General features: G+C 43.1%; 1 protein-coding gene across 1 annotated transcript in view; it reads left to right on the forward strand.

Annotated features, from left to right (window-relative positions):
* The window catches only part of Dnhd1 (dynein heavy chain domain 1), an 86,029-nt gene that overhangs the window by 54,537 nt on the left and 16,975 nt on the right, over positions 1-14,517 (forward strand). Inside the window, 5 exon segments of the mRNA XM_032893188.1 lie at positions 273-370; positions 478-3,361; positions 3,562-3,727; positions 3,887-4,079; positions 10,363-10,651. Coding sequence (XP_032749079.1) covers positions 273-370; positions 478-3,361; positions 3,562-3,727; positions 3,887-4,079; positions 10,363-10,651 — 3,630 coding nt within the window.

The following is a 14,517-nucleotide window of genomic DNA, read 5'->3' on the forward strand; positions in this document are numbered from 1 at the left end:
TTCCCAATGTCAGATGAGAATTTGAGAAGACAAAGTAAGTATTTTTCTAAGACAGAGTAAGGGCTCCCCAGGTTTTTACTTGGTTCAATGACACCAGGTCTTTATTTCTAGTGAATGTTTTACTTCTTCTAATAAGGTCCTTGGGTTATGCTGAACAGCTTGTTTCTGTTGGGCTAATGGGTCACTGGAGAGGTCAGGTGTACGCTGGACCCACTCAAAGGTATTAGAACCATAGAATCTCTCTCAAATATTTCTCTGACTGCTTAACACAGGTGCCCTGCTGGAGGTATGGGTGTCTTTCCAGCAGAAGTGGATTTTTCTGAACAAAGTTCTTCATGAGATGGAGATCGAATTTCCTACTGCTGAGCTGGTAGGGAAGGGAATTAAAGCAGACTGGGCAAGTGCTCCTGAGTATCAGGGCTCGGGATGAAAGAGTGGCTGTCACACTCCCCTCACTTACCACCTTTCTTACCACAGAATGCTCGTTTCAAAGTCATGGATGATCAGTATCGGACTCTAATGCGAATCTCTGTGGCTGATCCAATGGTTCTGTCACTTATAGTGCCCAATACCAAGAGGAGCCCTTACTTCCAAGGTCAGCATCTACAGCACCTATTGAAAGTAGGATCAGTAGAGCTGGAGGCCATCATCATGGGTCTGGAGGATGTCCTCTATGGGGTACGTGCCAACTTCCCCCGCCTTTTCTTCCTCAGTGACAGTGAACTGGTGGCCCTGCTGGCTTCCCCTCTAGATACCTCTGAGGCCAAGCCATGGGCACAGCGTTGTTTTCCTTACATTAAAGCTGTGAACTTCAGGTCCAAATCAACTAATAAGGAAAATAATGACAAGGATTCAAAGTCAAGTATAGAGACTGTGGAGACGATTTCTGTGCTAGGAGCATGTGGAGAGGAAGTGAAGCTTCAGGAGCCCCTTCCTCTGTATCCAGACCTTCCTAAGTGGCTGGCCTCTTTGGAGACATGTCTACGGCTTGTAGTAGTGAACCTGCTCCAGAGCTGTGTGGCCACCCGCCTTGCTCAAGGCCCATCCCTCATTAAGGCATTGAAGGCAATGCCTCAACAAAGACAGATGTCCACACAACTGTATGTCCAGCATTGGCTAGATGCAGTGCAAGTTTTTCCATGGCAGTGCATACTGGTGGCAGAGGAGATAGTGTGGCGAGCCGAGATGGAGGAGGCTCTGCTTGAGTCAAAGACTATGCGCCTGAGTTCCATACATGTACGCAATCTTGAGGTCCTGGTACAATTTATACGATCTCAGAGGAGCTCTCAGGGTGAACAACCTCTGCCTTCTGTTCGCCAGACTAGTCTATTCAGTTCCCTGCTGGTCAAGGCAGTGACTCATAGGGATATAGCACAACTCCTGGAGAAGAACCAGGTCAGTGATCTGACAGACTTCCACTGGGTCCGCCAAATTAAGTATCACCTGGGTTCATCTCACTTGAATCTCAAAAGCCCCCTGCAATGTCTTACGACTACTGCATCTACTGAGGAGCCCTCTGTGTCACCAGCTGCATGCTGGATAGATGTGCTTGGCCGGTCCTTCTTGTACAATTATGAGTACATGGGGCCCAAACTGGGGCCTCTACCTAGCCTGATGCATGAGCGGCAAGTGTTTATTCTCTTATTGGCCTTGAATGAGGTGGCCTATGGGGCCGTACTGGGCAGGGATGGTCTGGGCAAGGCAGAAACTGTGAATAGCCTGGCATGGGCCCTGGGCTGCCAGCTGGTAATAATGCCCTGCTTGCCCCAGATAGAGTTCCGATGTCTGAGCAATTACCTGAATGGTGCCCTTCAGTGTGGGGCCTGGTTGCTGTTAGAGAATGTTCACCAACTACCTTCTGGCCTGCTTTCTGCCCTGGGCCAGCGTCTGGATGAACTGCACCATCTTTACGCCCCACTATATCAGAAAGCTTCCAAAAACATCAGTACCATAAACCCTACTAAACACTTACTCCTTGGTGCTGGTTTCTTTGAGAAGCATCAAGTGTCCGTACGTCTTGGCTTTGGCTGTTTCCTGACATTTCATTCCCTGAGTCCTGATGTGCCTGCCAATCTGCATCTGCTACTGCGTCCTGTGGCATTGGCATTCCCAGACCTGCAGCGAGTGGCAGAGCTGCAACTGCTGGGAGCAGGGGTACGGGATGCCTCCAGAATGGCTACTCGCCTATCCAAATTATTTTCCCTAGAACGTGAGCTGGTGTCTGGGACCTTGCCCAGTCGCTTGCCACTGCTCAAACAGGTACTAGAAAACACAATAGAGACACTAAATGCATCTGAAGAAAACAAGTCCCAGCAACCCCACAACCTAGCTGCCGCTGAGGAGGCTGCGCTACTGCGTGCCCTGTTGCATTCACCACTGTTCAGCATTCTTGATGGGCTCCGCCTACAAAAGCTCCAAGAACTGCTCTGTGGGATTTTTCCTAATGCTAGTCATGTGCTGGCAGAGCCTGTGTGCCACAGGCTGATGAAGTCAGTAGTGGTGGAAGAACTCCAGCAGTTAGGCCTGTTTCCCACCCTTAACACATTGACGTCTCTGGAGCAGCTCAGTGAGGCCCTGAGCAAGGCCTCTGGCATTCTGCTCCTGGGTACTGCAGGCAGTGGCAAGAGTACTTGTTGGAAGAGCTTATTTAAGATTCAGAATCGTCTGGCAGCCATGGAACATACCTCAACCAAGGGTTTCCAATCTGTGGAAACTGTCCACCTATATCCTAGTGTGCTCACTTCCCAAGAATACCTAGGATGGTCAGAAGGTTCCTCCTGGCACTATGGTATATTTCCTAAGCTCCTTCATGCTGCCCCTTATTGTAAGACTGTAGGCTCAGAAGAGAAGTCAGAAAGATTCACAGGGATCCAGCAATGGATAATATGCGATGGGGCTCCTAATCATGCATGGTTAGACTCCATCACTTGCCTCCTGGCTGACCGTCCCCAGTTGAGTCTCCCAAATGGTCAACAGATAGCACGGCCCCTAGGTACCTTTTTCTTGATAGAGGTAGCAGAGGCAGCAGGTATGTCTCCTACAATGTTAGGCCGGTGTGCTCTCGTCTGGTGTTGTGGGGAACAGACTTGGCAGTCCATGCTTAATATCTTGATAACATCTCTGCCTCATGAATACCATCTACAGCAAGAGACAATCGTGCAGTTCAACCACTTAGCTGAAGTACTAGTGCCTTCAGTGTTCCGATTCCTTACCCGCATAGGTGCTAGTTCTCAGCTACAGGTACATGGACATCAGGCTGTTTGCCCAGGTGTGGCAGAAGTCACCAGCCTGATCCGCATCTTGCGTGCTCTACTTGACCCCCATCTACACTTATTTGAGGAAGAGAAGCCACACACAAAAGGTAGGAAGGTAAAAAGGTTGGCTTTTGAGAGAGCTGGGATCTTCAGGGTAACTGGGTTATATCTGGGTTAACCACAAGCATGGGTTCCTTGGTGAAGCTGATCTAGGGAACTAAAGGTGAAGAGAATGTAACCAACCTCTGTTCTTCCCTCTATCTTCTTTTTCCTATGTGGATTCCTATTCTGACCTTGACCATTGCAGAGGACTTTAGTGGCACTGATCTTGTGACTCAAAACTTCAGATCTTCAAAAAGCAAGGCCCAGTCTGACCGCATCAGTGTGTATAAAAAGGAGAGGAGACATTTGCTGGCTATCAGTAGCTTTCTTTTTGCCATAATCTGGGGCTTTGGAGCCCACCTTTCCTCCAGGTACTATGATAATGGGAGGTGTGGTGTAGAAAGTGCTGAGGCAGACTGACCTGTGGGAACTAAAAGTCATGGGATATTACAGTGGGGACATGGTAGAGTAGTTGAATGTCATAGATGTAACTTTTATGACTGTCTTTTACCTGTGTGTCCTCTGAGCAGACACTGGCCTCTCTTTGATGACTTCATGAGGAAGTCTATTAGTTCCCTGCCCAACTATCCCGAGCCACCTCCTTCAGCCTTGGTGTTTGATCTACATATAAACCTTGAAGATGGAACACTGGTTCCCTTCACTGGCCAGTACCTGAGCACCCGTGTCAAAAGAAGTCTGGGTTCTTTCCAGCCCTCTTCTCAGGTATGAAGACAGAAAATAATTTGAATTGAGGCTTAAGAAGCTAGTAGCCAATATTTGAGATCACCCCAAAACCCACCTATGCCCATATTTTTGATACTTCCAAAATTATGAAAACACAACCTGTTTTTTTTATTGGATATTTTTTTTATTTACATTTCATATGTTACCCCCCTTTCCTGGTTTCCCCTCCAGAAGCTCCCTATCCCATCCACCCTCCCCCTGATTCTATGAGAGTGCTCCCCTACCCATCCATCCACTCCCTCCCATCTCCCTGCCCTGGCACTTTCCTACACCAGGTCATCGAACTTACACAGGACCAAGGTCCTCTTCTCCCATTGATGCCCAGCAAGGCCATCCTCTTCTGCATATGCACCTGTAGCCATGGGTTGCTCTATGTATACTCTTCAGTTGGTGGTTTATTCCCTGGGAGCTCTGGGAGGGGGTTGGTTGGTTGGTTGATATTGTTGTTCTTCCTATGGATTGCAAACCCCTTTACCTCCTTCAGTCCTTTTCCAAACTCCTCCATTGGGGACCCCGTGGTCAGTCCAATGGTTGGCTGCAAGCATCCACCTCTGTATTTGTCAGGTTCTGGCAGAGCTTCTCAGGAGATACCCATATCTGGCTCCTGTAAGCAAGCACTTCTTGGCATCCACAATAGTGTCTGGGTTTGGTGTCTTTATATGGGATGGATCCCCAGGTGGGGCAGTCTCTGGATGGCCTTACATTCAGACTCTGCTCCACATTTTGTCTCCATATTTCCTCCCTTGAATATTTTGTCCTCCCTTCTAAGATGGAATGAAGCATTCACACTTTGGTCTTCCTTCTTCTGGTGCTTCATGTGGTCTGTGTATTGTATATTGGGTATTCTGAGCTTTTGGGCTAATATCCACTTATCAGTGAGTGTATACCATGTGTGTTCTTTCTGTGAGTGGGTTACCTCACTCAGGATGATATTTTCTAGTTCCACCCATTTGCCTATGAATTTCATGAAGTCATTGGTTTTGATAGCTGAGCAGTACTCCATTGTGTAGATGTACCACATTTTCTGTATCCATGCTCATGTTGAAGGGCATCTGGGTTTTTTCAGCTTCTGGCTATAATAAATAAGGCTGCTATGAACATAGTAGAGCATGTGTCTTTGTTGTATGTTGGAGCATCTTTTGGGTATATACCCAGGAGTGGTATAGCTGGGTCCTCAGGTAGTACTACATCCAATTTTCTGAGGAACCTCCAGACTGATTTCTAGAGTGGTTGTACCAGCTTGCAATACCACCAAAAATGGAGGAATGTTCCTCTTTCTCCACATCCTTGCCAGCATCTGCTGTCAGTTGAGTTTTTCATCTTAGCCATTCTGACTGGTGTGAGGTGGGATCTCAGGGTTGTTTTGGTTTGCATTTCCCTGGTGACTAAGGATGTTGGACATTTCTTTAGGTGCTTCTCAGCCATTCAACATTCCTCAGCTGTGAATTCTTTGTTTAGCTCTGAACTCCATTTTTAATAGGGTTACTTGATTCTCTGGAGTCTAACTTCTTGGGTTCCTTCTATATATTGGATATTAGCCCTCTATCTGATGTAGGATTGGTAAAGATCTTTCCACAATCTGTTGGTTGCCATTTATCCTAATGACAGTGTTCTTTGCCTTACTGAAGCTTGGCAATTTTATGAGGTCCCATTTGTTGATTCTTGATCTTAGAACATAAGCTATTGCTGTTCTATTTAGGAAATATTCCCCTGTGTCCATGTGTTCGAGGAACTTCCCCATTTTCTCTTCTATTAGTTTGAGTGTGTCTGCTTTTATGTGAAGGTTCTTGATCCAATTGGACTTGAGCTTTGTACAGGGTGATAATTAGGGATCAATCTGCATTCTACATGCTGACCTCCAGTTGAACCAGCACCATTTGTTGAAAGTGCTATTTTTTTCTACTGGATGGTTTTAGCTCCTTTGTCAAAGATCAAGGGACCATAGGTGTGTGGGTTCATTTTTGGGTCTTCAATTCTATTCCATTGACCTACCTGCCTGTCTCTGAACCAATATCTACAGTTTTTATCACTATTACTCTGTAATACAGCTTGAGGTCAGGGATGATGATTCCCCCAGAAGTTCTTTTATTGTTGAGGAAAGTTTTCGCTTTTTGTTATTCCAAAGGAATTTGAAAATTGTCCTTTCTAACTCTATGAAGAATTGAGTTGGAATTTTGATGGGGATTGCATAGAATCTGTAGATTGTTTTTGGCAAACTGGCAATTTTTGCTCTATTAATCCTGCCAATCCATGAGCAAGGGAGGTCTTTCTATCTTCTGAGATCTTCTTCAGTTTCTTTCTTCAGAGAATTGAAGATCTTGTCATACAGGTCTTTCACTTGCTTGGTTTGAGTTACGCCGAGGTACTTTATGTTATTTGTGACTATTGTGAAGCGTGTCATTTTCCTAATTTCTTTCTCAGCCTGTTTATCCTTTGAGTAGAGGAAGACTACTGAATTGTTTGAGTTAATTTTCTACCCAGTCACTTTCTGAAGTTGTTTATCAGGTTTAGGAGTTCTCTAGTGGAACTTTTGGGGTCACTTAGGTATACTATCAGATCATCTGCAAATAGTGATATTTTGACTTCTTCCTTTCCAGTTTGTATCCCTTTGACCTCCTTTTGTTGTCTGATTGCTCTGGCTAGGATTTTAAGTACTATATTGAAGAAGTAGGGAGAGAGTGAGCAGCCTCTGTCTAGTGCCTGATTTCAGTGGGTTTGCTTTAAGTTTCTCTCCATTTAGTTTGATGTTGGCTCCTGGTTTGCTGAATACTGTTTTTCTTATGTTTAGATATGGGCCTTGAATTCCTGATCTTTCCAAGACTTTTATCATGAATTGGCCGGCGTTGAATTTTGTCACATGCTTTCTCAGCATCTAATGACATCATCATGTGGTTTTTCTCCTTTGAATTTGTTTACATAGTGGATTATGTTGATGAATTTCTGTATATTGAACCATCCCTGCATCCCTGGGATGAAGCCTATTTGATTGTGATGGATGATCATTTTGATGTGCTCTTGGATTCGATTTGCCAGAATTTTATTGAGTATTTTTGCATCGATATTCATAAGGGAAATTGGCCTGAAGTTCTCTTTCTTGTTGGGTCTTTGTGTGGTTAAGGTATAAGCTTCATAGAAGGAATTTGGTAGTGCTCTTTCTGTTTCTATTTTGTGGAATAGTCTGAAGAGTATTGGTATTAGGCCTTCTTTGAAGGTCTGATAGAATTCTGCAGTAAACCCATCTGGTCCTGGGCTTTTTTTTGGTTGGGAGATTTTTTTTTTTATTAACTTGAGTATTTCTTATGTACATTTGGCAAACATCCCTTCCCTCCCCCCTTCCTTATGGGTGTTCCCTCCCCACCCTCCCCCATTGCCGCCTCCCCGACAGTCTAGTTCACTGGGGTTCAGTCTTAGCAGGGACCCAGGGCTTCTCTTCCACTGGTGCTCTTACTAGGATATTCATTGCTACCTATGAGGTCAGAGTCAGGGTCAGTCCATGTATAGTCTTTAGGTAGTGGCTTAGTCCCTGGAAGCTCTGGTTGCTTGGTTGGGAGATTTTTAATGACTGCTTTTATTTTTTTAGGGGTTATGGGACTGTTTAGATGGTTTATCTGATCCTGATTTAACTTTGCTACCCAGTATCTGTCTAGAAATTTGACCACTTCCTCCAGATTTTCCAGTTTTGTTGAATATATGCTTTTGTAGTCGGATCCAATAATTTTTTTGAATTTTGTCAGTTTCTGTTTTATGTTTCCCTTTTTATTTCTGATTTTGCTTAATTTGGATACTATGTGCCCTCTGGTTAGTCTGGCTAAGGGTTTATTTATCTTGTTGATTTTCTCAAGGAACTAGCTCCTGGTTTTTGTTGATTCTTTGTTTAGCTCCTTTTGTATCTACTTGATTGATTTCAGCCCTGAATTTGATTATTTCCTGCTGTCTACTCCTCTTGGGTGTATTTGCTTCTTTTTGTTCTAGAGCTTTCAGGTGTGCTGTCATTCTGCTAATGTATGCTTTCTCCAGTTTCTTTTTGGAGGCACTCAGAGCTATGATTTCCTCTTAGCAGTGCCTTCACTGTGTCCCATAACTTTGTGTATGTTGTGCCTTAATTTTCATTAAACTCTAAAATGTCTTTAATTTCTTTCTTGGCATTTATTTCATTGAGTAGAGCATTGTTCAGTTTCCATGTGCATGTGGGCTTCCTGTTGTATTTGTTATTGAAGACCAGCCTTAGTCCATGGTGATCTGACAGGAAGCCTGGGATTATTTCTATGTCCTTGTATCTGTTGAGGCCTGTTTTATGAAAGAGTATATGGTCAGCTTTGCAGAAGGTCCATGAGGTGCTGAGAAGGTATATTCTTTTGTTTTATGATGAAATGTTCTATAAATATCTGCTAAGTCCATTTGGTTTATAATTTCTGTTAGTTTCTCTGTCTCTGTTTAGTTTCTGTTTCCACGATCTGTCCATTCATGACAGTGGGGTGTTGAAGTCTCTCACTATTATTGTGTGAGGTGCAATGTGTGCTTTGAGCTTTAAGTAAGTTTCCTTTTATGAATGTAGGTGCCCTTGCATTTGGAGCATAAGATATTCAGGATTGGGAGTTCATCTTGGTGGATTTTTCCTTTGATGAATATGAAGTGTTCTTATTTTTTTGATAACTTTTGATTGAAAGTTGATTTTATTCGATATTTGAATGGCTACTCCAGCTTGTTTCTTGGGACCATTTGCTTGGAAAAAAATTTCCCAGCCTTTTATTCTGAGGTAGTGTCTGTCTTTGTCACTGAGATGTGTTTCCTGTATGCAGCAAAATTCTGGGTCCTCTTTATGTATCCAGTCTATTAGTCTATCCCTTTTTATTGAGGAATTGAGTCTATTGATGTTAAGAGATATTTAGGAATAGTGATTGTTGTTTCCTATTATTTTTGTTGTTAGAGGTGAATTATGTTTATGTGTCTTTCTTCTTTTGGGTTCATTGCAAGATTACTTTCTTGCTTTTCCTAGGGTGTAGTTTCCCTCCTTGTGTTGGAGTTTTCCATCTATTATCCTTTTTAGAGCTGGATTTGTTGAAAGATACTGTGTAAAATTTGGTTTTGTCATGGAGTATCTTGGTTTCTCCATCTATGTTAATTAATAATTTTTTTGATATAGTAGCTTGTGCTGGCATTTGTGTTCTCTTAGTGTCTGTATGATATCTGCCCAGGATCTTCTGGCTTTCATAGTCTCTTTTGACAAGTATGGTGTAATTCCAATAGTTCTGCCTTTACATGTTACTTGACCTTTTTCCCTTACTGCTTTTAATATTCTTTCTTAGTTTTGTGTGTTTGGTATTTTTGACTATTATGTGATGGGAAGAATTTCTTTTCTGGTCCAATCTATTTGGAGTTCTTTAGGATTCTTGTATGTTTATGGACATATCTTTCTTTAGGTTAGGAATGTTTTCTTTTATAATTTTGTTGAAGGTATTTACTGGCCCTTTAACTTGGAAGTCTTTGCTCTCTTCTATACCTACTATCCTCAGGTTTGATCTTCTCATTATATCCTGGATTTCCTGGATGTTTTGGGTTAGGAGCTTATTGAATTTTACATTGTCTTTGACAGTTGTGTCAATGTTTTCTATGGTATCTTCTCCCCCTGAGATTCTCTCTTCCATCTCTTGTTGGTGATGCTTGAGTCTATGACTCCTGATCTCTTTCCTATGTTTTCTACCTCCAGGTCTGTCTCCTTTATGATTTCTTTGTTTCTTTTTCCATTTTTAGATCCTGGGTGGTTTTGCTCAAGTCCTTTATCTTTTTACCTATGTTGTACTGTATTTCTTTATGAGTGTTATTTATGTTATTCTTTAAGTCCTATAACATCACCATGAGATTTGAATTTAAATCCCAAATCTTGCTTTTCTGGTGTGTTGGGGTATCTTGGACTTTATGTGGTGGGAGAACTGGGTTCTGATGATGCCAAATAGCCTTAGTTTCTGTTGCTTACCTTCTTGTGCTTGCCTCTTGCCATTTTGTTATCTCTAGTGTTAGTTGGTCTTGCTGTCTCTGAGTGGATCCTGTGATCTTAGGTGTATTAGCACTCTTTGGAGACCAGCTCTCTCCAGGTGGGATTTGGTTCCAGAGAGCTGTGCCACAAGGTTAACTCCATGGTGCACAGATGGAGACTACCTGTTCTTTAATTATGGCTTTATAGAGAAGTTCCCTAGACCTAAGTTTTGGCTTGATTGTTGTCCTATCTGGAACTGTCATACTAAGCCTGTTTCCTTGCCTGCAGATGGAACAGCTTTTGTATGTGGTGGACCTACTTCTGTCAAATGGACAGCCAGTGCTGCTTGCTGGAGAGATAGCAACAGGGAAGTCAGCTTTTGTGGAGGTGCTGGTGGAGCCAAATCACCCTACCATTCACAGACCCATTAACCCTGCCTTAAATTCTGCTCACCTTCGTAACCTGCTGAGCAGAGCAGTCCATGGCCAAACACAAGCTGGCTCATTTGTTGGGCCTCATCAGGACTCCAAAGGCTCTATCCTTTTCCTGATGGAAGATTTGCACCTGGCTGCTTTTGGTAAGGAGCTGGGAGGGGAAATGAAGGGAAAGCTTCTGTCATCTCATACTTAAATCCATGGCAATATTCATTGATTCAAACATATGCCTGCAGATCAAAATAATGCCAAAGAAATCAAATTATTATCTAATTGTACATGTTCTCTCAAAGCTTCACCCACAATCTCTTTGCCTGGACTGAATTTTTATCTCTAAATCAGACATATTTCTTAAATGCAGACCTATTTATCCAAGTACCTATTGTACATCTCTTTCGTGAGAGCTCATTGACTCCTCATGTCCTGTCCTGGCCTCATCATGCCCTCCCAAATTGCTCCTGTGTCTCTAAATAACATATCTCACCATCCAACTGGTTACTTAAGCTATAATAACCTTTAAAAAGTTTTAAAAACATTTACTGTGTATGTATGTGCATGAGGCAGGGCATGCCAATATTCCATGTGTGGATGTGAGAGGAGAAACTTGAGGGAGTCCTCCTTTCCATGGGGGCTCATGTTACCAGGCTTGGTCCTAAGTGTCCTTACCTACTAAGTCATCCTGCTGGCCCCCACGACAGGACTCTTGTTGACGTCTCTTCCTCTTTAATTAATGTCCACTCCAATGTGTGTCAATTCTATCTCCTAAATACCATTGGGCAGGCTTATTGGTTTAGTGGTAGATAATGCCTTGAACACTGACATATGGAGTGTGAAGCCTGTTGTGACCAGGCGTTCTCTGTGTTTCTACACTCTGCTCTCACCAGACTCAAGCAGCCCTGAAGATGCTGCCCTCTGCTCCCTTGCTTCAGCTCATCTGGCAAAAATCCTAAGTATTCTTTCTAAATCATCAAGACAGTAGCATCCCTAGAAGCCTATCTAAGCCCCCAGGCTGGGTTAGATATCCATACTAATCTGTGTATAGATAACAGCCTGATTTTATGGTTGTATGCACATTTGTCTTTTTGTCACATTCTGAGTTACATGAGGGCATGAATCTGCCTTGTTCGTTTTGGAAGAAAGAACTAAAAATTTTTATTCATTTTCCAAATAAATATTTCCCAATAAATACTGAAGTACTGGGTGGCTTGTCAGATCATATATTAAAGTCTGTAGTGGTATGTAGAAAACTTGAACCAGGTGTATTAATTCTATTAAAAATGGAGTGCTAAAATTTACTATCTCTTCCATGCTTTATGATATCCTTAACGTTTATAAAAACATAGAATATGTATGCATATGCATTTATTTTTATGTGTTTGAGTAGTTTTCTGAATGTATATATATGTACCACATGTATGCCTGCTGCCCGTAAAAGCTAGAAAAGAGCATCAGATCCCCTGGAACTAGAGTTACAGACTATTGTGAGCTGTTATGTGAATGTTAAAACTAGAGCCTGGGTCCTCTGGAATAGCAGCCAGTGCTCTTAGTCACTGTGCCACCTCTCTAGCCTCAGATGGAGGGGAGGGGGAGACTTTTGTAAAACTGTGACTTTAAAATGGAATAAGTTAATGGTAAAGAGAATGTTAGGTAGCTAGAGAGTTGGCTTAGTGGTTAAGAACTCTTGCTGCTCTTTCAGAGGACCTGGATTCAGTTCTCAGCATCCACACTGGGTAGTTTGCAAACCTGTAACTACAACTCCAGGAAAAATGATGCCCTCTTTTGACCTCTGTGGGGCACCCATACTAATACACACAAATAGAGACACACACTCAGACACACACACAAGAACAAAATAAATCTCAAAGAAGGAAACACTGGTGCATTTCATAACTTGACTGAAATACCCTAGCTACTAAGTATCAGAATTAATATTAAAATCCAATTCTATTTTGTTCTAAATCTATCATTCTTTTTCACCATATTTTGGCCATTATGCTGAATTTAAATATATGTTATAGACAATGAAAGGAGTAAGGCAGGCATAGTAAGATTGAAAACATTGCAAACAACATGAGAGAGAGAGAGAGAGAGAGAGAGAGAGAGAGAGAGAGAGAGAGAGGAATGTTAGAGTTGCTGCTGTGAAATAGTGTCTTTGGGTGACAGTTACCAACCAAAATGCTTCCTGCAAAATTTAAAGAATGACTACATATTGAGGAAGAGGGGGAAGAGGAGGAGGAGGAAGAGGAAGGGGAAGAGGAGGAGGAGGAAAAGGAGGAGGGAGAGGAGGAAAAGGAAGAGGAAGAACAGGAAGGAGGAGGAGGAAGAGGAGGGAGGAAGAAGAGGGAGGGAGGAGGAGGAAGAGGAAGAGAAGGAGGGGGAGGAGAAGGAAGAAGAGGAGGAGGAGGAGGAGGAGGAAGAGGAGGAGGAAGAGGAGGAGGAGGAAGAGGAGGAAGAGGAGGGGAGGAGGAGGAAGAGGAGGAGGAAGAGGAGGGGAGGAGGAGGAAAGAGGGGAGGAGGAGGAGAAGAGGAGGGGGAGGGAGAGGAGGAGGAGGGGGGAGGAGGAGGAGAGGAGGAGGAGGAAGAGGGAAGAGGAGGAGGAAGAGGAGGGAGGAGGAGGAGGAAGAGGAGGGAGGAGGAGGAAGAGGAGGAAGGAGGGGGAAGAGGAGGAGGGAGAGGAGGGGGGAGGGGGAAGGGGAGGAGGAGGAAGAGGAGGAGGAAGAGGAGGGAGGAGGAGGAGGAAGAGGGAAGAGGAGGAGGAAGAGGAGGAAGGAGGAGGAGGAAGAGGGAAGAGGAGGAGGAAGAGGAGGAAGGAGGAGGAGGAAGAGGGAAGAGGAGGAGGAAGAGGGAGGGGGAGGAGAAAAAACAGCATCAGCAATGAGCTGGGCATGGTGGCACATGCCTGTAATTGCAACCTTCAGGAAGGTGAGGTAGGAAGATAAAATCATGAGGCCATCCTGGGCTACACAGTAAGGCTCTGCCAGAAAGAGGAGGAAGAGAGTGAAGAGGAAGAGTTTAATAGAGACTGACTCTGGCATGACATACATGTTAGATTTATCAGCCAAATACTTTAAAACAACTATAAAAGTGTTCAGGGGGCTGGAGAGATGGCTCAGCAGTTACAGTCACTTGTTGCTTTTCCAAAGGATTCAGATTCGGTTCCTAACACCTACATGGCAGCTATCTGTAACTCCAGAAAAGGGCCTGACATCTCATGTCTGTGAGTACCAGGCACACATGTGGTGCACATAGACATGCAAGCAAACATTCACACACAGAAAATAAATAAAACAGTATTCATAGGTGCTTGAGAGATGGCTCAGTGGTTAAGAGCATTAGCTGCTCTTTCAGAGGACCTGTGTCAATTCTCAGCACCCACATGGAAGCTCACAACCACTTGTAACTCCAGCTCTAGGGGATCTGGCTCCCTCTTCTGGTCTCTGCTAGAACCTGCACATACATGACATTCTCATAAATGAATAAGATGAATAAAAATCTTAAAAGGAAAAATGTTGAATGCCTTGGTTCAGCAGAGTGGCAGTGATAACGTGGAAATTTGATGTGCAGAGAAGAGTGAAGAACATAAAAATATAATGACCATGTGGTTGCATATAAATGACTGTCATTTTCTTCTGTGCTTTCCTTAAAGGATAGCTGGTAGTCAGAACAAATACTACAATGCTGTTAGTGGGGTCGGATATAGGTAGAAGTAAAGTGGAGAGAAAAAAAATGTAGTAGAGTTGTTCTCTTGTATTTGTCTAAGCAAAATCAAACACATGTCTCCCCCACAAAATGTTATGGATAAACCAGCCAAAGCCTGGAACTAACCTCCTTGTGTTAATGGACCTATAAGTTATGTCATTTTCTTTTTTTCTTTTTGACTTTTTTATTTGATATTTATTTACATTTTTTATTAGATATATTTCTTTACTTACATTTCAGAATGGCAAATGTAGGCTAAGTGAAAGAAAACATATGGTCAAATAGCTGCTCTATGTTTGTATTTGTAAAG

Source organism: Rattus rattus, chromosome 2 (genome assembly GCF_011064425.1).
Source record: "Rattus rattus isolate New Zealand chromosome 2, Rrattus_CSIRO_v1, whole genome shotgun sequence".
Classification (NCBI taxonomy): domain Eukaryota; kingdom Metazoa; phylum Chordata; class Mammalia; order Rodentia; family Muridae; genus Rattus; species Rattus rattus.